We start from the raw sequence: 27,818 nt of genomic DNA, 5'->3' as shown, positions 1-27,818 counted from the left end.
TGTGACGACTCATATTAGATTGTAACGGGTTATAATGGTTCATACATGTCTTAGTGCTTCATATTAGGTTTTGAGGGTAATAACACATCTGGCCCTTGATGAGACATGTTGGGCCTTAGTATGTTATTTTGTGTTTTAAAAGGCTAAATTTTGTCGTAGTGACTCATACTACATGAACCAGTTTTGACCCGTCATCCAAATGGAGCATCATAGGATTTAATACTCATGTTGACCCAAATTAGTATTTTTTTTAAATTAGCCCATTTTGATCTAAACTCATTATGGTCAGAACCAATTTTGACCTGTCACCCAACTGAAGCTTCATAGGGTTTAGTACTCATGTTAGTCTTAACTCTATTTATGAATCATGTTATTCGAAAGTTAAGGATGTCTGTGTAAAGATGTAAAGCACAGTTACACATTGAATGAGATCAAGAAGCTTGTTATATATTGCATTCATTGAGCTAGTTGTATCACATGCTTTTGTATACAACTTGCACATATCAATCTATGTTTATTAAAAAATTATTCTTATTATTATTGTAATACTTATAGATTAAAACTTTTTTTTCTTCCGATACTTCAAGAAAATCTTAAATTTGGAAATTGATTTTATTCATCAATATTTAGAAAATAATTTGGCATAAAGGATTTCAAAATGTTACAAAGTATGATGAATAATGTAACCTGATAAATACATGTAGCGTTTTACATAGTATTATGCAAGTATATATGACAACAAAAGCCAAATGAAAACAATGTATGATGAATAATGTAACATGATAAATACATACAGATGCCTGCCTATGTAAATACTAATTCCAAAATTTCTTATACAACTGCTAAGAAATTTTGGAGGGTCTCCTCGTTTCGAACCCAGGTACCACTGAAGTTGGTGCGAAAGCCCAACCAATTGGTCTAATAGCCGTTCACTGCCCAGAAAACAGCAATGCACAACTTTTCATACAAAAAGTACAAGTCATGGTAGCATGATTGCTGATTTAGGTGGTTTCTATTTCTTGGTGGTGAAACCAGGAACTAATTCATTGATGATTGCAGAGGTATTAAGACAATCTGGCTTTGCTCCTCCATAATAAAAGAATGCCATTATCTTTGACAACTCATCGGCTGTTCTTATTTCTGAAAACCAACAAAACACAATTGCATCATCATCTTTAACACTTGGATCTTAATTCTTAACCCAACAAGAATAATTTTTGGACGAGTAAATTGCATTTTACATCCTTTAAGTTTGAGTTAAATTGCAGGCGTTGTTCTTTAGTTAATGAAATTACACTGCATGTCCTTTATGTTACTGTTTCTCATCAAATGGGGTCCTTTTAGTTTTTACCCTTAACCTGGTTAATTTTTTCTGTTAACTCTTAACACATGCCACTCACTGATACGTGGTCGAAAACCGGTGTTCGTTAATGTTTAAGTTCATGTATTTGCTTAACTTTTAATTTCGAATAGCCTACTTTTAATGGGATTTGTGTTTTGCAGGTCTTACAAAGTTTAAGGAGCTATTTGGGAGTTTTACAGAGCACTGGGAGCGAACGGGATCAACCGGGGATGTGAAATGAACAAAACCGGGTTAATCACGAAGATTGGATGTGTTTTGGTGGATGTTAATGGATTTAAAATGAGTATATTGGAAGATGGCATGATAGAGGGCTAAATTACGAGTATGTGGGCGAAAACGGTGAGTAAAACGGAGCTATAACGAAAAAGGTATGAAGAAAACATTGTGAGGGATGTGCATGATTTATTGGTTTCAAGGGCGGGTTAATCTTGGTTAACCATTTTATATGTGATTATTCACTTTACCGTTAGATATTTCGTAAATTGTAAAAAGTTTGAACTTTAGTATGACAATTGACCTTAACCTTCGTCTCGGGAATGGGGAGTGTATTCGTTGTTCGACCCACGTGAAAGTGAAAAACAGATTTGCTTGAGGGCAAGCAAAAGACAAGTGTGGGGATGTGATACGTGGTTAAAAACCGGTGTTCGTAATTGTGTAACTTAGTGTTTTTACATAAGTTTTAATCTTGAATAGCCTACTTTTAATTACTCACGTTGGGGCATAATGGTCATTTTCGCTTAATAAGTGGCACATACATATTCATGCAATGACCATTATGTCATTTTGTACTAACACGTTTTAGTTATCAAGTGAAAATGACCATTATGCCCTCATGTGAGTGGCACATGTTAAGAGTTGACAAAAAAAATTAACTAGGTTAGGACAAAAGGACACCGCCCGATGAAAAACAGTACCATAAAGGACATTCAATATAATTTCGTTAGTTAAAGGACAAAGCCTGTAATTTGGCTCAAACTTAAAGACGCAAAACGCAATTTATGGGCATCACATAACATGCCTACTTCATGTTCTTATCTTTTGAACCTGCCTCGATGGCAATGGGCAAATATGTCATTTGTCCAAATTTTCTTGAACTGAGGAAATACATCATGATATCATATATTATTGGTACCTTTTTCGCGATGTAAAATCTTCCCAGTTTTTGTAAATATGAGCTCGGGGAACACAGAAACTCCTAGTGTTGATACTAGGTCACACTCCACGACAGCATCAATTGCAACACACTGTAAAACAAACAAAACAACATATGTTTTTATAATGTGTGCATACAACATACATACAAATAGATACACATGTGTGTATGTGATGTATGAATGAGGGGGATGAATTTGTGTTACCCTCGGTGATGGTATCCTGCAATCCCATATAAGCTGTATGGCTTTCTCCAACTGATCACGAACCGTTTCATTTTCCTTTGGCCTGACAGAAACAATCATAAAATCATCAACCACCATAAAATCCCATAGGGCTGTAATCGAGCCGAGTCGAGCCAAGCCAGGTTGAGCTCGAGCTCGAACTTAAACAAGCCAGCTTGGCTCGGCTCGTAAAATGTTCTCGCCAGCTCAAGCTAAATCGAGCTGGTCCGTTAATTATTTTTATTATATCTTTTACAAATAATGGTAACATAAAAAACAAAAAATACACGTATATCTACTATATGTATTATTAATTAAACTTAAAATGTTATAACTTCAACCCCCCCCCCCCCCACATATTTTTTATTTTAATACATATAAAACTAAAACTGATCTATATAAAATAAAATAATTCAAGCCGGCTCGCGAGCTCATGAGCCAAGCCAGGCCTAGCTCGAGCTCGGCTCGTTTACAAATAGAGCTATTTTAGAGCCGAGCCTTTTTCGAGTTTTTTCCGAGCGAGCTTCAAGCGAGTCACGAGCTTTTTGAACACCCCTAAAATCCCATATAAGTTGTATGGCTTACGCCTAATACACATACTAACCTTCTATAACGATTATGCACTAGAACAATCAACGGGCTGAGGTCCGAGAATACAGTTTCTTCCCACTCTGCAGAAGTGATGTCTTTAATGGCACGTATATCTTGCCAATTAACTTCACCATCATCATCGTCGTCATCTTTTTTGACGTTCTTAACGCTCATTTTATCAAAAAACTGACTAAAATTAAAACCCCACCCGTCAGCATCTTCAGGCCAATCGGGATCATCTTCGTCTACAACAAGGGGATAATCGGCTAAAAGCTTCTGCATCTTTTTTCTTTTTTCTTCAGGATCGACTTCCTCGTCAACCTGAGGGTTCATTGCGATCATTTGTCGAATCTTTTCCCGGAATTCTTTCCTCTCATCTTCGTCCATTTCAAAATCGTCATCATCGTCGTCACTTTGATCACTCTTGTTTGACTCTTTGACTCCTTTTTTTTCACTATCATTATTATCCAAGACTTTAGAAGCTCTCAGACTACTTCTTCTCAAACTTGCAGTCTGTTTTCACAATCCAATTGGAATATATTAGAGATGGCAGATGGCCAGATGGGTAGGCCCGGGTCGAAATGGGTCATTTTCGTACGGGTCAAAATGGGCCAGGCTACACTGCAAACACTTTTGTGACCATTTTAAATATCTGTTTACATACATACAACAAACGCGTTATTTTCTATTACAGAAACAATAGCATTTTAATGATGTTAAAAATGATAACTAGGTGGTTGTAACTCGTACGCGTTAAATATAGACATTCGACCTGTATCACCCATTTGACCCGTTTGAGATAATGTATTACCGAAATCAGTACATAAACCATTACTGAACAAGTGAATTCAATTGGAAAGATACCATAAAGTGCAATCTCGGTAGTGAAATGCTTGTAAAAGGAGGCTTATTAAGTGAAAAAGAAGCTTTTAATACATTCTCCTTTGCATACACAGATCGGTAAAATGACACCGAACTTAATCCCGTACACTGTAATGACATTGCGAAACGCAAATCCAATTTCCAGCTCCACTGGTTTGAACTGAAAACCCTAGAAATAATCATCGACAAGCAAATTTAGTTGATTATACGAGGCATAGCAAAGCTGAGAACAGTGTATCATTCATATCGCTCTTTTCAAGTATTATCTTTACATTTGAGTGAAATACAAATTTCATTCCAGATGCTTAGTTACTTGAGATATTTAATGGTGTTTCAAAGTTGGATAAAACGTGATTAGAGGTGTAAACACTTTATTATATAAATAAAACAGATTACATATGACAAAAAAATATTACCTCAAAAACAACAGTTCGGCAAATAGCAAAAGAAGCAGAAGCAGAACCTGCAACAAAAACTACTTTTATTAAACAATAAAACAATGAAAAAACAGATTAATTCGAGCCATACATCATACACGAGCCTGCGAACAAAACATACTTACTAATCAAACAATTAGATCTTACATTTAAGGGTCGTTTGGCAACTTCTGATGGGTAAGTGCTAACCCATTAAGAGGTTTGAACCATTAAGTGTTGAACCAGTAAGAGGTCTGAAGTCTGAACCATTAAGAGCGAGTATAATGCTTAACCGTTCAGAGGCAAAAGTCTGACCAATTTAGATAAGAGGTCTTAACCATTCAGACTCGGTATAATGCTTAACCATTCAGACATTTGCTCGCGAAACAAACAGATCTATGATCTAATGATTAATCTTTTGTTTAAAACTTTGAAAGTGAATATTTATATACCAAAAGTTTATGTTCAATACCTCTTAATGGTTCAGACCTCTTACTCGTTCAACATTTAATGATTCAGACTGTTTGTTCCGTGAGCAGATGTCTGAATGGTTCAGACATTTGCCTCTGAATGGTTAAGCATTATACAAAGTCTGAATGATTAAGACATCTAATCTGAATTGGTCAGACATTCAGAACGGTTAAGCATTATACTGGCTCTTAATGGTTCAGTCCTCTTACTGGTTAAGCACTTAATGGTTCAGTCCTCTGACTGATTAAGCACTTAATGGTTCTAACACTTAACTATTCATCAGAAGTTTGCTATTTTCAAAAACAACATAGATAAATAGATTACACAAAACAAAAGCAATGGTGCAGGACACCGAAAACAGTAGTCCAAATTACAAATTTAAATTCAAAATCTTAACAACAAATACATATTATAATCAAGTTTAGGGTTTACAAACAACAAGTAATTTTGTTTAAAAAACTATCACTGACATCGATTTAAACTTCCAATTGCATGTTGAAATGAAAGCAACGGTAATTCGAAACCCTAATTATATAATTTGATCGTGAATGTAGAGATACCTTGGTATGAAGATGATGATGAGTGTTCTCTGTTGTTGCAGGGTTTTGGAGGTTTAGGATAAGATTCGGGTTTTCTTATTTTTGGGCCATTGACCCGAAACCCAAATAATATGCACTTGGACTTTGGGTAATTATTTTGAGGAATAATGGATATTATTAACTATTAATTGTTCGATAACGGTTCAAACTTAAAAAATAACTAGTGGTGATCACACTTTTTCATATATTGTAAACTGGTTGTGGGTCTTTGTTTTTTTTTTCTTTTTTTGTTTGTTAGTTTTTGATTTATTATTTTTAAACAGGGATTTGTATATCAAGAACTCTAATTTGGTGAGATATATCTGTACTTCTGTAAATATTAAAAGTGAGAATTGATGTAATTTGTTCATGTAGGCTGGTGGCCATTGTTGTATGTAAATAAAATTTGAACTTTCAAACAAAAAAAAATATCTCTAATTTTGATCACATGGTTCATGTGTATCCTTTTTTAGGGGCTATTTGGTAGCCTCTGAATGGTTATTAAGGGGCTGCCTCTTAATATATTAAGAATTTTACCAATAAAAAGATAGAAGAATGTGACATGTGATGATTTACCATTCAGAGGTTACCCCTTAACCATTCAGACTTGAGGTTACCTCTTATTCATTTAGAGGTTTTAAACCATTAAGAGGTGGCATCTGAATGGTCATTAAGAGGCTACCAAACAGCCCTTAGGATCCCTTGATTAAAATTTAATGAAAATCATATCATTCATTAATGTTTAGCGGGTGAGTTAAGGAGGCACTCCAATTAAGGAGAAATAAGGAGGAGATGGTAGAAGCCAAATTTGGGTCGATGCAATCAATGATCATATTGTTTTGTTTTAGTATAGTTAATAAATTGAAGGCTATGTGCGGTTATAAAGTCAATGATCAACATTGAAAGTGTTGTATGTTGGGATCAACTAATGACCTTCACTATTCAAAATCGAACACTAATATCTTCACACAATATACTTATGAATCCATAAATTATAATCTATTTTAAAAAAAAAAATATGTAAAGGTTTATTTAGATAAACAAACAGATAAACTTATAAGATGGCATAACCATTAATACATAATTTTATTTAGATCTTATTATTTTGAGGTAGATGGGTGACGTGGATCATATAAATGGTAACGCCCTTGACCAGGACTCAAAAGTCCTCCGACACGAGTCCTAGTCGTTGCGCTGCGGTCCGTTTCCCGAGATGAGCCGCCTTTGTGTAGCTCATAAGCCACATGCAGTAAACCTTGTTCATTAACTTGATGATGATTAGTCTTAGACCAAGGTGGGTGGCGTGGATCATATAAATGATAACGCCATTGACCAGGAGGAGATGGGTCGCCTTTGGGTAGCCCATAAGCAATCTGTGAAAGACCTTGCTTATTAACTTGATGATGATTAGTCTTAGACCAAGGTGGGTGGCGTGGATCATATAAATGATAACGCCCACCAGGTGGAGATGGGTCGCCTTTGTTTAGCCCATAAGCTACCTGCAGAAGACCTTGCTCATTAACTTGATGATGATTAGTCTTAGACCAAGGTGGGTGACGTGGATCATATAAGTGATAACGCCCATCAGGTGGAGATGGGCCGCCTTTGTGTAGCCTAGTAGCTACTTGCGAAAGACCTTGCTCATTAACTTGCTGATGATTAGTCTTAGACCAAGGTGGGTGACGTGGATCATATAAATGATAACGCCCTTGACCAGGAGGAGATGGGTCGCCTTTGTGTAGCCCATAAGCTACCTGCGGAAGACCTTCGTAGTTAACTTGATGATGATTAGTCTTAGGCACGATCTTTGCGACTCTTGTTGCGCGAGTCATATAATGATCTTGAGTTACACATGAAAGGAGTAAATAGATTAGAGTTCGCATTATCTTGGGCCACATGATATTTTAACCTTTAATTCTTAGCAAGATAGCAAGATATGTTGATAGATAGAGATGATGCCCGGATTTAGAATTTATATAACAATCTTCCTGTAACCCACGATATAATGTTCACGTTTTTCCTTTGTGTACTAAAAAGAAATATGACATTACATGTGATTCCTTCAATCACATGATTTATCTTCTATCTTTCAATCACATGTACCTCCCTGTTTAGCAAGCACAAACGTTTTGAATGCCACTAACTATTCAATCAATCACATGATTTATCTTCTATCTTTCAATCACATGTATCCCCCTAGTTACAAAACAAACATAGACTAGCAAAAAGGCATGGATCGTTAAGGATTGTAGAACCTTAAGAACAAGGTTGCAACTACTTGATGCAAAAACCGATTTTTTTTTTTTTGGAAATAACCAAAACTAAACGATTTTCAATAATAAAAAACCGAATATTTCGGTTACAGTTTCGATTTAACCAAAAAACCAAACTGAATCATACACACCTTTGCTGGTTAAGATTTTGCCAAACTTTATATGGAAACTCTTTAACATGTTTTTAGCTTGTTCCTCAAGTTTTATTATTTTTTGGATAAGTATCCAACATTTTTATGGCATGGAACTTGCAACCATGTACGTGTAGTCTTAACTTTCATAGTTATGACTTATGACTTAAAAAGTCATATCCTGTACAAAATTCTAATTAACATGATTTTTTTTAATGAAAAACCTCATATTTTCTTCTATATCATTATTTCTCTTGTTCCGGCAGTGGCGGATCTAGAAAACCTTATAGGGGTATCGTTTCAAAAAAATGGGTAACGAAATCGAAAAAAAGTAAAAAAAAAAAACGCCAATTTTTTCCAAAATTTACACTACCGTCGGATCGTCAAGGGGTAGCGAAGGCTACCCCTTAATACAAGGTATGTCCGCCACTACCGGTAGAGGTAAATGGTGTGTTTCATAATCAAAATGTTGTGAGTTCGAATACTGAATAATACAAGTGTGATGTATATATCCTTGAATATTTAGAATTGTTGTTAGAAAAAAATTACTGCTCTTGATAACTTCATATGCTATAATATTTAGCCACTTTTAAACGATTTTTTTTAAAACCACTTCAGGATCAAGCCACGGATTTTTCTAGGTTTATTTGACATTTGTGTCATCTTTTTGCAAGTTCACTGGATCGAATAAATAACACACGAAATCGGATCAATGATGTTCTAGTGAGCGGAAATCACTATAACACCAATCGTGGGGTAATTAAACGAGATGAACAACACACAATCGATACTAAAACTTTCTAGGATCTATTAATCACAAATAAACCCAAACACAACGATTTTCTTACAAGAAGGATTCAAGCTCTCAAGAACCCTAGGAAAACCATTAATCACAAACTTCTAACTTTGTTTTATTTATTTATAGATTATACAATAGTTTGTAAACTCTTAAACGAATTCCGCTACGTGGTTGGTGGGGGGGGGGGGGATTTTCAGGGCGGTTTAATAAGAAATTATAAAGAAAGCGGTTAATATTGTAAAACATATGTCACATACACAACACCCAACTATTAATTTTCCTCAAGAAACCCCAAGTGTTAGAAAACATTAGGTTAGAAAACATTTTGTACATGTCAAGACATGTTATGAATTGCACGTCTCGACACTAAAAGAATATGAACAGCAGAAAGTGCTCGAACTGTAAATCAGAAAGTGTATACGTCGGTTCCTATAAAAATAACCCGCGGTTGATGGAAATACGGGTAATGAGACTACTTTAGTCTACTCCTCCTTCTTTTTGACACGATATGGGTACTTCTGGTATATCGAAATGCTAGTCATTACAAGCGGAAGAGCCAAAAGGCAGAACAATGAAGGCGGTTTCCCATCAAATACAAACTGCAACAAGGCAGTAACAAGAAGTGCGGAGACCATGACAAACCCCTGCATGTATTTTGTTACCAATGAGTACGCAAATTGATAAAAGAGTAAAGTGCACGGATGGTCCCTGTGGTTAACCATAATTTTGGATTTGCTCCCTAGCTTTCCAAAAGTACACAGATGGTCCCTGTGGTTTGTGCTTTGTAACGCATTTAGTCCCCAGCCAACAAATCTAAAGGTTTTAGCATGTCCAAGTTAGGGACTAAATGCATCCATGTACTTTTCGAACAAGCTGGGGACTAATGCGTTACAAAGGGCAAACCACACGACAATCTGTGTACTTTTGAAAAGCTAGTGACCAAATCCAAAATTTTGGTAAACCACAGGGACCATCCGTGTACTTTACTCTTACGAAACTTAGAAAATGGTAAAAGAAAAATAAAAACTGAACTTGCCTTGCGTATACCACCAGCATATGAAGTGACGAGGCCCACAAGAATCCCACCAACAGCATTAATAAAAACCGGGATCTGAATAATAAAAATGAAGAAACCGCAAAGACTCAAAACTTGATATCATAAGATTATCAAGTATAAAAGATGATTACCATCATAAGCGGGGTCCACCCATAGAAGAATCCATGTTGTCTGATTGCTTCACCATCTGGAGATTTGTACGTACTTGCTAGTAAGCAAAGGCTCCCGACCAATGACATTTCTACCGTCATCAAGTATGATGAGTGTTTCTTAACCTAAACATCAAAATTAAACTTTTACATTATTAACAACCGAAAGATTTTGACTGTTATATCCCACTATTGTTCACTCAATCGTAACACTTTTAATCCTTGACTGTTATACCCCTCTTATAAAATAATAAAAAAATAAAGAGTAAAATGCCATTTTCGTCCCTGAGGTCTGGCCAGTTTTGCGACTTTCATCCAGATGTTTGTTTTTCCGCATCTAGATCCAAAAGGTACTTTGAAATCCTACCATTTTCGTCCAGCTCGTTAACTCAATCCATTTTTCTCCGTTAAGTCATGGGTATTTTCGTCTTTTTTGCTAACTTAAAAGGGCAATTCGGTCTTTCTCACTTTATGTACAAGCATTTAGCATAATGTACAAGTATTCAAAAGACCGAATTGCCCTTTAAGGTAACAACAAAGACGAAAATACCCATGTCTTAACGGAGAAAAATGGATGGAGTTAACGAGCTGGATGAAAATGGCAAGATTTCAAACCTTTTGGATCCAGATGCGGAAAAACAAACCTTTGGACGAAAGTCGCAAAACTAGCCAAACCTTAGGTACGAAAATTGCGTTTTACCGAAAAATAAAAACCTCAAGTATAGAAATCATTAACAAAGGAACTGTTAACCAACCTGAGACGCCCATTGGCATAAAGCAGAAGCAAGACCCGAAAGTACAGAAGCTATCAAGACCGGAATAATTCCATAAAAAACAATTTCATCGGGATTATCACTTCCGTAATCTTTTCTCGAGCCTTCGCCAATACTTAAAAGCACCGCTGCTAATATAAGAATGAATAGGGCACCAATTTGTTGAAATGATTGTTTCTGCCTGCAGTCAACTTTTTCGTTATTTTATAAACACGCAAAATGAGGTGGGAACCACATTGAGTAGGGATGCAAACAAACTAAACGTCCAGCGAACATTTCTTGAACCGTTCGGCGGGAACTTCGTTTGTGTTCGTTCATTTAATAAATGAACGAACACGAACAAGAAATTTCGATCATTTAGTTAAATGAACGAACATGAACAGAGCCCGCATTTGTTTATTAATGTTCATGAACGTTCGGTAACGTGTTCGATAGCTTATTAGTGTTTTTAGTTTTTATATTTCATTTAAATACTTTAAAATTTTGACAATATTTAATAAGCATCAGTGTATTATATATTCTGTCCATGAACGATTGTTTGTATTTGTTTGTTTTCATTTGTGTTCATGAACATTGGTTTGTGTCATGAATGTTCGTTAGCTAAAATTAACAAACGAACACGTACATTTCCTTAACAAACGAACACGAACAGAAAATCTCGTTCGGTAAGTGTTCATGAACACATACATCTCCTTAACAAACGAACATCGTTCGGTTCATTTGCAGCCCTAACAATGAGCTCTGGAGGGTCCCACGTGGATAAAAGAGCTTACCTTAAAATAAAATATGTAAACAATGCTGTGAAAATTAACTTTGTTTGATTCAACATTGAAAACGTGAGGGAATCAAGGCTCTTGTATGAAATCTGCAACAAACTATTTTGTAGTGCATAGATAGCTGCGGGTAATCCTGACGCGCTTAACGAACCAATCAAAGTCCATTCCTTGAATACTTTATTTAGACTACCATCTTTCGCCATGAGAAACAGTGCACAAATAACCTACCACGGGTGTATGTGATCATATAAGTTAGAAAAAATAGAAATACATAAGAGATGTAAAGAAGTATATACAGTACCTTTACTATCTCGCATGCCAAAACAGATGAAGTAACAATCACGTCTCGCCTGTAGGAATAGTAGATACAATCAACCTACAACCTCATAATTTGTTTGTTTATATTGTGTGTGTGTGTGTGGGGGGGGGGGGGGGGATAGTGTAATAGCCATTTTTGCTCTTGAGGGATGTTATAAGCCTTGTACACCAAAAATAGTCACAGATTTATATTCAAATATCATCAAGCTAGCATCAAATCTACTATCTACAATTCATTCAACAAACTTAATAGCACAAGAGGGATGTCAAGCATAGCATAAAGAATTGATGCAACAAACATTCAAGATTCAAAAATAGTCACAATGTATTTTGCTTCTATGGTCTTATAGTATACTTTAACAACTCGGCCGTCTACCATGTATATATCTATGCCTTGAATTTATAGGAGTGAGTTAGAGTCTTGGAAACCGAGGCGTGAGGCGAAGACGCTAGCCTCTGTATGTGTGTGAGGCGTCCGATATTCATGAAATACTTATAAAATGATTCCAGATAATATTTTCTACCTTGTTAATTCTTAAACACCTATTAACAGAAAACAAAATAAATACACACACACAAAAAAAAAGTCTTTGTAAACCAAAGAAGCTCAGATTTATGTACAACCAACTCAAAAAGGAAAGCCCAATAAACATTAGAAAGAGCCCAAAAATAAATTTAAAAAAAAAAAACCAGGGAAAAAGAAGTCTACTTTGTTTCCAGCTTTTGAATTTTTGTTTCAGCTTTGGATCTTCTTCGGTCCGGTTTTGGAGGATGGATAAAACCACATAATGGCTTTGCTTTGCGCCTCGACAAAGGCGCTCACCTTGGATTCACTTTATCAAGCCGGTCTCCCAAAACATGTTTGACTACATAGACATACATTATTCATACATCCATAGATCGATCAAGAGATTCATGCATTTATGCACCGGCATGTATAAAAGCATACATGCAGTCATACATTCATGGCTAAAGATTTTATCTCTCGCTAGGTAAAAAAAGAAGTCCTCACTTGAGTTCTATATTGACATATGCATGATACCTAGGACCATGTGATCCCCAAGATGGCAAGATGACAGTGTACTAGTATTAGAACCCTATGAATGTTTTAGTATAGGTTAGTTGATTTCTCAGTTAGGATAGCTGCTACTTGAATCTAAGCAAGTCCAAATGTCAAGGAAATCAATTTACCGTTCCATCAGAACATAATAAGATCATTCCTAAATAAACCTTTTTACTGTTTCTTTTGTTGTGATTGTGACTTTGCATTCCTTCCTATATGTTGTGTATCATGTTTAATTTGTTTCTATTTGTACTATGTTACTCTCTGACCACTCCTTTTGCTATTTGTAGCATTCTATTTCTATACATTTAGCTTTGCTAGTTTGTCTACTGTTTGTTTGGATCCGGGGCCCGAAGCCTCTCTATCCCCAAGGATGGAGGCATAGTTATTAAAGGCGTTAGGCGCATAGGCCTCGCCTAGGGCCTAGGCGCAAGGCGAAAAAAAAAAGCGTGGGCCTGAGAAAAAAGAAGCGCACAACAAAAAAAAAATTAAATATTTTTGTATAATAGAAAATTAATACTATTCTTCAAATAAAATAAACTAAAGCTATTATATAACATTTAATATGGTCTATTTAGTACCAAAAGTTATAAAATGCTAGTTTATTAGTGTAGAAAAGTAGTTTCATTAGATAAAAGTAGAAATCTAGCTGTAATCTTGCCGGAATTTATAGAATTTGGCCGGAATCTACGCATGAACCATCACATGGAGAATTAAAGCTCAATTGCCTCGCCTCGCTAGGAAATTTTTCCTAGGCGCAAGAGGCGGTGGCTTTTAACAACCTATGTAGTTAATATCCCGATATATCAGTGATATATCGGTTATCGATCCCCTGCCGAGATAGCGGTACAAAATATTAGTCAGAATATCGGTACCGATAATATCAGCGATATTGTCCGATATTTGATCGATAAATCACCGATTTTCCCGATATCAGTACCATTCTTATTTCTACCGTTCATTTTTCTTCTTATTGCTGCTATTAGTGTTTTAAGTCTTAATTGTTAGCTGTTACTGTTAAATGTTAGTGTTTTAAGTATTAGTGAGTTCTTACTTGTTACAATTGTTAGTGTTAAATTGCAAAATATATAAAAATTTAGCATGATATTAAAATTACCGATATCCCACCGTGATAACCAATATCTCAAATATTGGTCCTTGACCGATGTCCGATATTTTACCGCATTAACTACTTAGTTAACAACTATGGATGGAGGTAAGGTTTGCCTAAGTCCCAGCCTCCCCAAGTCCCGAGACCCTACTAATATCTTTGCTATTTGTTGTTGTTGTTTACTACTGCACACAGATCATTGTTCCATCACTATCAAGTATCCTACTGTTCACAAACCGAACCTTCCCTCAGATGAATATCTATAAGTTTGAAAGGCTACAGAAGTAGTAAACTCCCATTGTTGTACACATCATCTCCCTCCTGATCCTATCACACAAACACCAACAAGTAGTGAACTGCGCAATCAATCGAAGCTATTGTCTACTACACATCCTTCCACATCAATATTACCTTAAATCGCCGCTTAAGTTCATCATAACTAAACCAGTAAAATCCGTTCTGAAGAGCAAAATCTCAAGGATCGAATAGCAAAATCCACCATCAAAGCAATATCTCTAGGTATTGAGTTATAAAAGCTATAATATCTACACGATTACTACGATTATCACCATAATTTCCCCATCAATTTCACCATAATTCACCTTAAACCACAGCTTAACTTGATAATGAAACCAGTAAATCCACTACTACTAAGCAAATTAAACAGCAAAAGTGACCTAATCAATCAATCAATCTTAAACAAATTGATGGAGGAAGTTACCCGATGCAGCGTTTGGAGATGAGAGGTTGAGCACCGTATTGAATTGTGAGCAGTAAAGAGTAGAACCACACTTTTTTCATGTTAACACTTTTTGCACCTGATTTGGTGGTGGACGCCATTGATCAGGAGGAGACCTTGATTGAAATCAACATCATCCCAATTAGGGAGGGGAGGGGTTTTTCACTTTTTCTTTAACATGAATGAATGAACGAATGAATTGTTTAGGTCCCTAAACTTTTCTTTAAATACCCCCTACACCCATAACGTCAAACTAATCTACTTCTAAATGCTTTCTAAATGCTTCTATATGAGGATGAGCTCGGTATCGGTACTGGTACCGAAATTTGCCAAACATGAGTACCGGTACCGAAAATGTTCGGTATTTGAAGGTAAAATTCGGTAAAATACTGGTACCGTACTGAACTGGTACCGGTACAAAAAACGTCAAAAAGTGGGTACTTATTCGAAAAAAACGGTATAGGAAATTAGGTAACGGTACCAAGTCCCATATACTTAATACTCATCGCTATTTCTATATATGTTGTATTTTAGAAAATCTAGAAGTTGTCAAAAATAGAAGATCATGGTTGGCTTACTAGGTCTTGTGTTATACTAGAATGCAATATACTTACTAATTTTGAATCTCGTTGTTAGGAAAGAATGTATTTAGATATTAATTATTGATGAACTTATTGCTAATCTAAATGGTAAACCTGAAACATATAGATCCCTAGTTTTGATATGATTGAAATTAAGATTTGTGTTATTAAATTGTTGATAAATAATTTGCATATACCAGAGATACATGTCTTAATACGCTTAATGTATACATCAAGAATGTTGATGACGAGTTAGAGGTTCAATCAGAATGAAGTTAGGTTTTGATTGTCTAAAAAGACTAACATTAAAGAATTCAAATGGATTGGTAAAAGATTAAAGATTAGGATCCACATATATCAACTGATTATAGAATATAGATTAATGAAGATCAATGGCAATCGACATCAGCTGATCAAAGATCAAGGTTGATACAAGTCATAGATGATGATTCGAAAGCTTGTAAAGATCAACATATGAAATATAATATCACAAATTGAAGATCAAAGCCGAAGCGACAATTGAATCACTTGGCAATCTAGAAAGGTATAATAACAAACTTATAAAAATATCATTTTGATAAAGTCTTGTTGTTTTCCAAAAAAAAAAAAAAGCATTTTATAAAACATCAAATCGAACTAATTTTTACAAAATTAATAAGTTTTTGAATTAAATTTAAATGTGAAAGGTGCTAGATGGAGCTTGCCAAGCTTGGTAAGGATTCAAAATGTATTCGCCTTGAAAACCCAATGATGCTTAAAATGGTTTAAATACAACTACTTTGGGAAAGCATCTTAAATCTTTACAGATCTCAAAAGCAAACTTACCATTTTTGTGTTTAAACTTGTTTTCAAATCTTAAGGTCAAATGGTATATTCTCGAGACTCAAAAATCAGATAAAAACGTGTTAGAATGAGTTTGGTAAAGAGTGGATTGGATAATTCATAACATTCACAACATAACAAACTGGACAAGTCTGACGGTCCACAATCGATATCATCAATAGTGGCATCGACCGTCATACCTGCAGTTTGTCCAATCTTGCTTTTTGTGATGTGCCAATAAATAGATTCACTCACTTTCATTCTAAATCACCCTTTTTTTCTTTAAACACTATTATACAAGTCTAAATCATATCTCTCTAAATCCCTTGTGATTTAAACTCCAAATCAAAGATCAGGAGCAAAATAAAAGAGTTATTCCATAACTAAACCATTATTCAGTGTGTTTGAGCATTGTATTGTGAGAATTATTCTTGTTGTTGTGAGAAATTTGTAAGTGGCATCACTAAATTTGTTTAGTGATTTGAGAGTGGTGATCACTACCACTTGAGATTAGTGAGACTTAGATGGTGATCACTTCCTTTGAAAGAGCAAAATTATGTTTACATATAACCAGCCACTCACCCTATAATAGTGTACAAAACACTTGCGTGAAACTCCGCATACGTAGGGTTGGTGATCCAGTAGCAAGGCAAAGCCTTTTAGAACACTTAGTTATGAGGTCGTCCAAGTCTCGCAAGGAGCAAAAAAAAATCGCTGTTAAAAAAATATTAACCTCGTTTTAATTTTAATTTTAAAGTTTTAACATAATACATTATAAAAACAAACAACCCGTTTCAGGGCTCTACCCAAGCTCCGTTTTGACTTTTAACTCTTTACCCAAATACACCATTAGGTCCGTGTCGTGCAATCGTATCGCGAGGTTTAAAGACAACAAAGTATAATACACTTGAGTGAAAATATACAGAATACTAAAACTGATTCAAGTGATTGAATTCAACTAAGTTGATCCATTGGACATCATTCAGAATTACACAAAATCAGAAAGCTTCAGTGTCCATGATGAGGTAAGAGCAGCATCCCATAAGACCATAACTTATTAAAATGATAAAAAGTGATCTGGTTTATATAATAAAATCCGCACAGAAAAACACGAACCAAACAAACAAACAAACAAAAAACAGCTGTCTAATGATGACGTTCTACCGACCTGATGATCGCATACTAGTCCAAGGAAACTTGGATGTAGAAGCAGTGTTGCTACCGCGATCACTTCTCTGGCGGTCTGTCGGTGCGTGCCAAACCTTGCCATTGTAACCGGTCTGCCTCTTAACACCGCTTCCTTCAAGCCAATGAGTTTTCTTGGTTTCGTCGCCTTCAACAATGGTGGACTTGGACTGTTTGCTTTGTTTGCTCATGTTCTTGCGCTCCTCTTCAATCACGCGAATCGGGTACAAATCCGGTGAGATTGAAAGCGGGTTCCTTAACGTAACGTATGCTTTCTTGTAATCTGGTCTCGCAATCAAAAGCCCGCCTCTTTTCTTCTTCTTTCCGTCCATGTTGAGGGTTCTAACCTCGTCCACTTCAAACCCGTATAGTGATTCCAAAACCCTCTTGATTTCAATCTAGAAACACAATTCAGATGCATCAAAAACAACAAATTGATCTAATTTACACCAAAATGTTAATACAATGTGGTAAAAACGAACCTTGGAAGCAGACGGGATCGTTTTGAGGGCGATTTCGGTAATGTTGGAGAAAGAAGTGGGCATGAGAAGCTTAATTGGAATATTAGCAAAGTTGACCACTCTTCTTCCCAATCTACTCCCCATGTTTGATATTTTTATATTTGGAACCTATGACAAAACAAACAAACAAACAAAGATACTCAGTAAGATCTCACGGTCTGGTTTTTAAGCCCAAATCGATTCGGGTTTGGTAAACAAAAGTCAAAACCGGTTTTTTCCCAAATCAGTTCCGGTTTTAAACTAGTTTTTGACCGGTTCGGTTTTAACCAGTTTCATCGGAGGGGTTATCAATCAAACCAATAAAATACGATATATAAGATTATAATGGCATTAGATTCAGGGACGGTTCAACCCTTTTAGAGGCCTAAAGTGAAACTGACATTACTAATGGAACTATAAGACACATTTCATTCTGTTTTAACAAAAGTTAAACATATTCTAATTTCTTATGAAACTAATAACAACAAAATCCATAATAGTGCAAGTTAAAATGTGATGTACAGCAAAAAGACGAAAGGCTGTCCATAATCCAAAGACTTGTTCTTGAAAACTCATTAATGAAAGTTCTGTGATAAATTTAGCTAACTATGTTGTTAAACTGAATCATAAAAAGCAGAGAGCAGAGAAATCGAAAGCTACAAGAACCACTATTACATAATAATCTCCATTCAAAGAAGCTATTGCAAGATGATCAAGATAACAGATTTTCGACCCTTTTTACCTAGACTGAACAGATTAGCAAAGATAGATTGCAAGATGGCCGAGTGAATGAATGGCAAAACAGGTCTAAAAGTGTTAAACAGGTCCGACACGACACAATTAACATATGTACCAAACACAAACACGACAGGATTATCTAAACGTGTCATTTCCCCCAAACACAAACATACATATAAATGTGTTAGAAGACATGACCCGTTTAGCACGATTAATATTACAAGCTCAGTGACTTGACCCGACCCGACCCATTTAACACAATTAATATTAAGGAGTTGTAGAATACCTATCAAAAGCTGATCAACCAAATTTACATAATGAAACCAGAAAAATTATATGTAAATGCATGATAAACCTTGTATAAAAGAAGCATTCAAATCGATTCTCAAAACTCATTACCATTTTTGCAGCAATAATACCACAATCAGATAGAAGACTCCTGGGACCTTAACGTTCATAAATCAGATAGTTTATTTAAACAATAAAACAAATCAACTAGTAACTGTAGTTGACTTTTCTAACAAGAATCGGCTTAAGCTTACGAGAAGATCTTGATTTAAGCCTAAAATGTAGATAAAATTGAGCAATGAACGAGGATGAAACGAAGATGGGACTAATAACAGGAAAATTCTACGGGAAACCCTAAAAGTAAATGGATAATAATTTCAGATTAAGAATGTACATAGGAACCAACTTCAGATCAAAACCCTAAATCTAATGACATATGATTGCTAATTTACAGGCCCAATCCACTCATTTAATTGATAGATTATTACTTCTACTTCAAAAGTCATGAAAAATAAGATCATTCCATCGATTTTTGCTGCTGAAACAGAGAATCATCGGAACAATTTCTACTCGGAATTTGCAAAAATCAAACAAATCGAACAAGATACAGATATCTAACAATGAGAAGAACACTAATAACAAAACGAAATCATGAAACGAAATGAAGAAGAAATCGTTACCAGTTGAAACAGAGAATCGATTTGGGAGATGAAGTCGTATTAGGGTTTTGGGAAATGCTCTCAAGTGTGGGTTTTGTATGTTATTATTTGTACAAAGTGAATAATAGGATTTTATAAATTAAATCGTTAAAAACAAAACTATTTTTTTTATTTATTTTTTTAATTTAATCTTAAGGTTGATTTGAGTATCCCGTTAGTTAGTAACGAACTCGCTGGTTGGTAATTCGTTACTAACTTGTTATCTAAGGGTGCTCGGGGCACCACTCGGGTGGGGTGGGAGGTACGTCGAATTCAATGGATGCACCAGCGCAATTGTTCGGGTAGGGGTGGCGAGTACAGGTCGAGAGTATTGTATACCGAAGCAGGTTGTGGATTGAATGTTATGTGCATGCGCGAAGTTTTTAAGGGGCGGGAGGAGGCGGCCGACCCCCCGAACTTTTCGCTCCCTAGTGGAGAGTATGTAGTTTTCGTATAGAAATTTTTTGGTATATACGTTTTCGACCCCCAGTTTTATAGAAATTTTTAGGTCCGCTGACTTCCGCACTCCCTGTCGGAAATCTCAAGCTTCGCCACTGGTTCTGTGGAAGACGGCGAGGGGAGACGGAGAGCGGGTTGCAGGGGTTCATGGCGGGATCTGACGCAAGTTGATTTGGGTTCTAGTGGGTTCAAATATGTGAGAGGAGGTGGCATTAGGTGATTAGGTGATGATGTGGGTGGTTTATCGGTTGAAGGTGTAAAAACGAATGTCTCGTTCTCTTTATTTCTTTGAATTTTGATAAAAATTAATACAAACTAGAAGTTAGTACCCGCCGCAATGCGGCGGGGTTCTTACACATGTATCATATTAATTGAAAGCCAAAGGTTTGTTACATGAATTCCTTTCGGTCATATTGCCTATTCTATCAGCTTTCAGACAGCATAGTTTTGATGCCAATCAACGTGGATTGTGTCAAGAATCACCTGCAAGGAATAATATCCCCTCAACTCAGTAATAGTTGTATACCTGGAATCCTAAACTATTATGAAAGCTTAAGTTATAAGAAGTTCAAAAGTCCTATATGCTGATTAAAGGTGGAAAATGGGTGGGTTAAATAACGAATAAAACAGGTCAGGTTGATACCTCATATTGGAAGCTTGTATTGGCTACACAAAACAAAACCTGCTTGTACAACGGGCTTCTCTTAAATTTTACCCAACATGTTTGTCGTTTGGATGAATGAGTCGGTTTAGTCTAAACGGTTCGGGTTAGTTTCGGTTTAAAGCGCAACCACCTTTAGTTAAACGGGTGTGTTCAGTCCACGGTTGCTCAGTTTACTTTTATAAATAAAAAAATACTATAGGTCATGACTTAAACCAATCGAGGATTTTACATCGACATATCTGAAAGATAAAAAAAATAGCATCAAATTATATAGATTAAACATAATTATTTTACATACATCAACATGACGTGTGTTTGGGTTCGACACGTCAACCCATGAACACACCCCATTTAACACCTCTTGTTCTAGACTTGAAACGGACATAGATTATACAGAAAGGGCTGAACATCATGAAGTGTTTCTGGACCTCCTAAGATTGAAAAAAAAAACATTCCAACTTTATCCTATTGGATGTATATGAACCTTTTAGTATATGCAGTTGGATAAAGAAAATAAACACTTTGCTATATATATAGTTATAACTAACAATTTCAAATCTTCAAATACCTTAAAGAAAACAACAATATAAAAAACTTCCCCGTTTCAAAAAAATGGATGGAACATGTATATCTTCAGCTAGTGATCATATCACAAAATTGTTTATGCTTGAACATAGAACACTTGCTACAAATAAGTGAATATTTATGAAGTGAATTGCATAGCATAGTAGATGTGTGGACATGTGTATAAAGCACAACCACATATTCCATTTTTTTTTTTGGAAAACACCCAAGGCTAAGGGTACAAGTAACCCAAGCCCAAAATTGTTGCTAATTTATAGGTTTTAATTTTAATATAGATTTTGTTAAAAAATAATAATAATGTTAAATGTACTTAACATACTTCAATTATCTGATAATATTTTATATTAAAAAATCCAGTTTTCTATATTGTTTATTTTACATGACCATTGTAAATTATTTCTTAGAGAATATCGTTATTAAGAAGGTTGGATGCAGTGTTGATCAACGTTCACGAAACCCAAAATGCATAAACTAGCGACCCAAAACGATTGTTGTTCATGGCTCGAAGACTAGATCGAGACCGTTTTAGCAAAAATATAGACCGACAACCGGACCAAGTTTGCATTATTTTGATCTTCTGTTGTTACACATACTATGACATATATATTGCTGTTATCATATAGTAATAAGTAATGATCAGAAAAAAAAATTTGAAAAATGTTTAATGTCAGACTTGCTTAACTTGTACAAAAAAATCATCCAAAATTAATATATACACTTAAACTTTTCAAGTGAGTATTACAAATTTACAACACAACACCTTTTTATTGTTAAGTGCACATTTGAAAACTTACATCAAAATCAAAGCTTAATTGATTGTGAGCGTATACAAACCAAAAATTAACAAGTTGTTGCATATTTAGTAATGGCTACCATCAACATTTCCAAAGTGTAGAATTGTCAATTGTGTGATGTGTGTTTCTTTGAAGGGGTTCATCATGAATAAGTAGATTAGACTAAAAAAAATACATATTGAAGGTGAAGAGAAGATTTAAGTCGGATTTCTAACTAATGTTATGACTAGTTTTTATCAAGTCTTAAGAGGTTTTTGGGTCTTGCATGTGATTTGATGGAGGTTTGAAGCTAACTATGGCATCCCTTAGTCAAAAGTTGAGTACAAATGATATTTCTAACATGTTGTGATGGTTTAATTTGGTTCTTAGCCAAGAAAAATTGGCGCATATCCTTGCACCACGCTAGTCAGTTTCCATCACCATGCCACCACCACATTTGCGCTAAACATCCTTGTAATATGTTTCGATTTCCAATTGGTGGCGACAATGGTGATATAGTTAAGGTTTAGGTGGCGGCGTACAAAGTATGCGTAGTGTTCCATTTTTGGGTTTGCTTAATTGAGTTAGGGCCTTTTATTTCAACATCATTGAGTTTTGAATAAGGGGTTGTGAGTGGTCAGGGACTCGCGGCAACCCATATGTTATGCTCTATGGTATATAAACAAAACGAATGTAAAACAAACCATTATTTGTAGATCAACAAAATGAGCTAATAAAAACTTTCATCATCATGAATGCATTGCTCTATGGTGATAGAATGATATATATCTAGAAATGTATATTGAAAATGCAACATATCTTCTTACTTTCATCATGTCACTTACAAATCAAAATTATCAACAAATTAACTTACCAACCAACCAACCAACCCGTTACAAAAAGCATCTCTAGCACGCGCAGCCTCCGCCTTGCTGTTCTGACTGTGACGTGTTACCGGAAGATTTCAAATTCACGTCAACCATGTCTTCTTGTTTTGTGGAAGAAAGAGTCTCCATCCCCGGTAATGCACCCGCAATCTTTCGAAATAAAGGCTGTATTATGGAAAATAAATGTTATATTTTTGGTTTGACTTGTGAGAGATTGTTTCACTTGGGTCAGAAAACATGCAACTTTTTAGAAGTGTTTGTGGGCCATCCAACCCAACCCAACCCAACCCAATCCCAGTCCAACTCAACCCGCAGTCCCGCACTACAAACTTATCCATTTTAACCTGTTACCAAACTTCACCATTTTGCCACAGGGTTGACCATAACGCATACGTATCGTTTTATACACATTTGTATTTTGTTGTATTAGTATATTTGTAATTTTACAGTATCAGATACGTATAAAAAGTAAAACATAAAAAAAATTCCGACTTAAAACGGGTTGCATTCATGTCAGCCCACGAGAGTGGCGTGTTCAGGTTGGACCCGCAAACACGACCAGTTTAGCACCCCTTCCCGTGACTTACTAGTTGGTGAGAAAAACTATAAGAGCCGAAAATATGTAACTAAGCAAGTCGTTTGCAAATCAGTTTAATGGATGCTATATAAAAAGTAACAGATTAAACCTTGATGTTGAATCCGGCTTTTGCACTGGTTTCTATAAACATGACTCCGAATTCCCGAGCTTTGCCATCTCCTTCTTCAATTGAAACTTGCCTGTTTGATCATCAAAATTAAATGGGAATCATAATTACATCTTCATTTATAATATATGAATACCCACAAAATGACCAAATATCCAAAATGAATAGAAACTAAAACATACCTCAACCCAAAATATGGTTCTAATGTCAAGAAAAACACAATAAAGGGTTATTACTATCTCAAACAAGTTAAAACTGGTAAACGAAACGATTTTAGCTAAAGTGCATTTTTAATACATACAATTTATTCAATGATTTTGATTATTATTGTTATTGTTATGAAAATATTGTTTTTAATGCATCAATTACTTGTTAGCCATTAAAAAAATGAACTGTATCAACCCACCCATCCATCTTGTCACCTATACCAAACAAGATCTGCAGATAAGGTTGAGTTTCACAAAAACTTGCTGCTTTTAAAGTATGAGATGTGTTCAAACCTTTTGTCAACAAGATCGGTTTTGTTTCCAACAAGAACTATGATGACATCAGTGCCACGTTCAGTACGTACTTCTTCTATCCACTTTGCAGTGTTCAAGAATGACTGTCGATCTGCAAATAACAAATCAACGGGTTAAAATAGAACTAAGTGTCTCATATATTTTATAAAAATTATTGTTTCATGCAGTGTGTTTACTCGAGAATAACAAAAACTATAATGCATGTATCCTGGAGGTGGTGAAATGTGCGGGTTAAAGTCAGAAGGGGTGACTTTAATGTGTACGTACGTGAGTCGAAATGAATAATAATATTTGAAAACCAACATTCTTTGTCCCTTTTCTTGTATGTTGTAAGCAATTAATGTAATAAGTAAGACTACAAAACTATATATCAAAATAATAAGATAACTTTTTGTACATAAAATAATTCAAGACCTTGTATTAACAAGTTTAACACTTTTCATTTCTGACTAATTGATCAGTTATCAAATAAATTGCAATCTAACTTAATCTCATTTCATACAAGGTTTATAACTGCAACTTCTACAAAAGCCTGTTCAGGTTTGCGCAGATAGAAAAAATGTCCACAGGCTTAGAAGTTTTTGTACTTCTGCAATGCACCAGGACTAACAAAACAAGTTCGTTTTTATTTTCAAAATATCACAAATATTTGGCACTAAGCATAAAAAGAAGAATTTAAAGAAGGAAAAATGTGCATGAGATCATTTCTGACTTGTTAAGTAAAAAAAATTTCTACTCACTAGCGACGTCATAGACAATGACTGCAACTGATGAATCTCTTATATAGCTTGGAATGAGACTCCTAAATCTTTCCTGACCAGCAGTATCCCTGAAAGATATGTTATGAAAATGTAAGCCAAAACACATGAAGTAAATCATTTTAAAAAACCATTGAGTTTTCAGGATACACCATATACTTTTATCAATATGAACATTGTATTAGCAAACATGAAAACCTACCAAAGCTGCAATCGAACTGTTCTATCTTCCAGGTACATTGTCTTTGACAAGAAATCGATGCCAATGGTAGCCTGCAGTTAATATCCACAATATCAGAGCTTTTAGTTCATTTAACGTCCCTCTAAGAGTGGACATATTACAAAGTCAAAACATAATAAACAATGAAGGATGAGGAAAGAAAGAACACAAGAATTGATAGATCCAATATAACAAAGATATGGAGCTTAATCAGTTAATCAATGTACAGTATAAATATTACTCGAATGCACTTCAGAACATTGTATCCTTCAAAGTGCATATTCTATGATGTATCATGAAATAGTATCTCTCTGTATATCCAATTGTACATTTAGCTTCCTAGTTCCTACAAGCAGAACTGATCCAAAACATCAACGATCAATGTCACCTCATGTTCTTAAATCTTAACCTATCTGCTCCTGTCAACAAATAAACTAACAATCTGGTAACAATAACACTTATATTCCCTAAATAACTATAGAACAACAACTGCACAACAATAACAAACGAACAAACGCAAAACCTAATTAAAACCGACACGACTTCATTATCCTAACATCGTGATCCAATCATCCTACTTCAACTGCATACAAGTAATAAAATGATCTGGCAATCCGGTAACAATAACACTTATCTTCCCTAAATAACTATAGAACAACAACTGCACAGCAATAACAAACGAACGAACGCAAAACCTATTTAAAATCGACACGGCTTCATTATCTTAACATCGCGATCCAATCATCCGGCTTCAACTGCATACAATTCAAAAAATGATCTAACACAAATACTTCATCTAACTTAGCTTCCTACAGGCAGAACTGATCCCAAACATAAATGATCAACGTCACCTCGTGTTCTTAAAACTTAACCTATCTGTTCTTATCAACAGAAACTAACAATCCTGTAACAATAAAACCTATATTCCCTAAATAACTATACAACAATAACTACACAACAAGAAGTCAAGAACGATCGATTGCAAAACCCAAATAAAATGAACACGTCGAGATCTAATCATCCAGCTTCACCAGCATACAACTCAGAGAATGATCTAACACAAATACTTCATCTAATTTAGCTTCCTACAAGTAAAACTGATCCCAGACATCAACAATCAACGTTACCTCATGTTCTTAAATCTTAACCTATCTACCTGTCAACAAAACCTAACAATCCGATAACAATAACACCTATATTCCCTAAATAACTATACAACAATAACTATACAACGATAACTACACAACAATAACAAACGATCGAACGCAAACCTAAACAAAATCCACACGATCTCATCAACCTAACATTGCGATCCAAACATCCAGCTTCAACTCCATACAATTCAGAAAATGATCTAACACAAATACTTCATCTAATTTAGCTTCCTGCAAGCAGAACTGATCCCAAACATCAATGATCAATGTCACCTCATGTTCCTAAATCTTAACCTATCTAGTCCTTACAACAAAACCTAATAATCCTGTAACAATAACACCCATATTCCCTAAATAACTATACAACAATAACGATCGATCAAACGCAAAACCTAAACAAAATAGACACGAATTCATAACCCTAACATCGCGATCCAATCATTTGGCTTCAATTCATAAACGATCTAGCACAAAAACGAACAAAAAACGAAGAGAAATGAATGGAATTATACCTGATATGTAGTATCGAATTTGTCGTACATGAATCTGGTGATGATGCTGGTTTTGCCGACGGATTGATCGCCCAAAAAGACGAGTTTGTATTTGGCAAGAGGTGAGACCCCAGCCATTGTCGTATCGGTGATCAGATTCAGATCAGATCTGTGAAAAATGTTAGAGAGAGAAAGAATGGAGAGAAATTTGGGAGGAGAGAGAAAGGGGAGAAGGAGTAGTCGGGTTTGAGTTTTCAATCGGGTTCTATTTATATCACACGGAGGAGAAACCGCCAACTTGACCATCACTACACATGATTTTTTTTTTTTTTTTTTTTTGAGTGAACTGCAATTTTACCCCCTAAGATTAGGGGTCATTGGCATGTCTACCCCTTAAGAAAATAATTGCAATTTTACCCCCCACTGTTTGGGGTTATGTCACACTTTTACCCCCCGGACCAAGTTTCCGTTAGATGTTAGCGACTACTGTTAATGGTCAAAGGGCAATTAGGTAATTTCGCTTTCGTGTTGACCTGCAACCTCATTTAATCACCAATTCATCACTTTGAAACCCTGAACTAAACCTAAATCGAAATTGAAGACCTCTGCACCGGCGATCAGGCATTCTTCAACAATTACAGCAGATTAGAAGTCTGTTACGAGCATGGATCTTCGATTGTGGAAGATACGAGCTGAAGATCAGTATTTCGAACCGAGTGAAATGTACCGTAAGTGACATGCAAGCTCAAAGGGGTCTGAATTAGGTAAAAGTTTAACTTTTTTCTGTGTTAATTTGTTGTTGATTTGTGTTTACAAGAGAAACCCCATCTCAATTTACCATAGGTAGTTTTGTAGAAAACCCAAATAGGAGATACTTTGGTGGGAAGATGAACTACATTGATCATGTAGATTTAGAGTGTTGAA

At 35.4% G+C, this 27,818-nt stretch overlaps 4 protein-coding genes across 5 annotated transcripts; all 4 read right to left on the bottom strand.

Moving 5' to 3' along the window:
• Positions 1-659: 659 nt before the first annotated feature.
• LOC110885919 (thioredoxin-like fold domain-containing protein MRL7L, chloroplastic) lies at positions 660-5,694 on the bottom strand. Its single transcript, XM_022133658.1, has 7 exons — positions 5,660-5,694; positions 4,629-4,687; positions 4,195-4,381; positions 3,344-3,843; positions 2,722-2,803; positions 2,496-2,607; positions 660-1,140 (listed from the first exon to the last, which is right to left on the bottom strand). The coding sequence occupies exons 3-7, from the start codon at positions 4,330-4,332 to the stop codon at positions 1,013-1,015; spliced, it is 960 nt and encodes a 319-aa protein (XP_021989350.1). The 5' UTR covers positions 4,333-4,381; positions 4,629-4,687; positions 5,660-5,694; the 3' UTR covers positions 660-1,012.
• A 3,403-nt stretch (positions 5,695-9,097) lies between these two features.
• On the bottom strand, positions 9,098-15,046 carry LOC110885918 (UDP-N-acetylglucosamine transporter ROCK1). Of its 2 annotated transcripts, XM_022133657.2 has the most exons (8): positions 14,849-14,975; positions 12,663-12,819; positions 11,937-11,985; positions 11,633-11,859; positions 10,842-11,040; positions 10,069-10,212; positions 9,917-9,991; positions 9,098-9,524 (listed from the first exon to the last, which is right to left on the bottom strand). In XM_022133657.2, exons 4-8 carry the CDS (start codon positions 11,836-11,838, stop codon positions 9,363-9,365), a joined length of 786 nt encoding a protein of 261 aa, XP_021989349.1. In that variant the 5' UTR covers positions 11,839-11,859; positions 11,937-11,985; positions 12,663-12,819; positions 14,849-14,975; the 3' UTR covers positions 9,098-9,362. The 2 variants fall into 2 exon arrangements, with proteins under 2 accessions (XP_021989349.1, XP_021989348.1); XM_022133656.2 differs by lacking the exon at positions 12,663-12,819 and having other exon boundaries at positions 14,849-15,046.
• A 2,147-nt stretch (positions 15,047-17,193) lies between these two features.
• On the bottom strand, positions 17,194-19,768 carry LOC110885920. The gene is made up of 3 exons (XM_022133660.2): positions 19,661-19,768; positions 17,937-18,083; positions 17,194-17,852 (listed from the first exon to the last, which is right to left on the bottom strand). The coding sequence occupies exons 2-3, from the start codon at positions 18,057-18,059 to the stop codon at positions 17,430-17,432; spliced, it is 546 nt and encodes a 181-aa protein (XP_021989352.1). The 5' UTR covers positions 18,060-18,083; positions 19,661-19,768; the 3' UTR covers positions 17,194-17,429.
• A 3,143-nt stretch (positions 19,769-22,911) lies between these two features.
• Positions 22,912-27,151, bottom strand: LOC110885921 (ras-related protein RABH1e). The gene is made up of 6 exons (XM_022133661.2): positions 26,916-27,151; positions 25,232-25,302; positions 25,012-25,100; positions 24,251-24,362; positions 23,733-23,823; positions 22,912-23,211 (listed from the first exon to the last, which is right to left on the bottom strand). The coding sequence occupies exons 1-6, from the start codon at positions 27,030-27,032 to the stop codon at positions 23,068-23,070; spliced, it is 624 nt and encodes a 207-aa protein (XP_021989353.1). The 5' UTR covers positions 27,033-27,151; the 3' UTR covers positions 22,912-23,067.
• Between the last annotated feature and the right edge of the window lie 667 nt (positions 27,152-27,818).

Source organism: Helianthus annuus, chromosome 15 (genome assembly GCF_002127325.2).
Source record: "Helianthus annuus cultivar XRQ/B chromosome 15, HanXRQr2.0-SUNRISE, whole genome shotgun sequence".
In the NCBI taxonomy this organism is placed as follows: Eukaryota; Viridiplantae; Streptophyta; class Magnoliopsida; order Asterales; family Asteraceae; genus Helianthus; species Helianthus annuus.
The sequence above is the reverse complement of the archived record's forward strand: the minus strand, read 5'-3'. Positions and strand labels throughout refer to the sequence as shown.

What these genes read in the sequence shown, in the direction of transcription:
- LOC110885919 (XM_022133658.1), bottom strand. Translation starts at nt 4,332, where the DNA reads ATGTCATTACAGTGTACGGGATTAAGTTCGGTGTCATTTTACCGATCT. An exon ending in GTGCATAATCGTTATAGAAG is followed by an intron (nt 2,804 to 3,343) that starts GTTAGTATGTGT and finishes TGTTTCTGTCAG; the next exon opens with GCCAAAGGAAAATGAAACGG. An exon ending in GATTTTACATCGCGAAAAAG is followed by an intron (nt 1,141 to 2,495) that starts GTACCAATAATA and finishes GTTGGTTTTCAG; the next exon opens with AAATAAGAACAGCCGATGAG.
- LOC110885918 (XM_022133656.2), bottom strand. Translation starts at nt 14,967, where the DNA reads ATGGCGTCCACCACCAAATCAGGTGCAAAAAGTGTTAACATGAAAAAA. An exon ending in TTTACATATTTTATTTTAAG is followed by an intron (nt 11,041 to 11,632) that starts GTAAGCTCTTTT and finishes AGTTGACTGCAG; the next exon opens with GCAGAAACAATCATTTCAAC. An exon ending in GGTGGACCCCGCTTATGATG is followed by an intron (nt 9,992 to 10,068) that starts GTAATCATCTTT and finishes TTTATTATTCAG; the next exon opens with ATCCCGGTTTTTATTAATGC.
- LOC110885920 (XM_022133660.2), bottom strand. Translation starts at nt 18,059, where the DNA reads ATGGGGAGTAGATTGGGAAGAAGAGTGGTCAACTTTGCTAATATTCCA. An exon ending in CGATCCCGTCTGCTTCCAAG is followed by an intron (nt 17,853 to 17,936) that starts GTTCGTTTTTAC and finishes TTGTGTTTCTAG; the next exon opens with ATTGAAATCAAGAGGGTTTT.
- LOC110885921 (XM_022133661.2), bottom strand. Translation starts at nt 27,032, where the DNA reads ATGGCTGGGGTCTCACCTCTTGCCAAATACAAACTCGTCTTTTTGGGC. An exon ending in ACAGTTCGATTGCAGCTTTG is followed by an intron (nt 25,101 to 25,231) that starts GTAGGTTTTCAT and finishes CATATCTTTCAG; the next exon opens with GGATACTGCTGGTCAGGAAA. An exon ending in CATTGTCTATGACGTCGCTA is followed by an intron (nt 24,363 to 25,011) that starts GTGAGTAGAAAT and finishes TGTTATTTGCAG; the next exon opens with ATCGACAGTCATTCTTGAAC.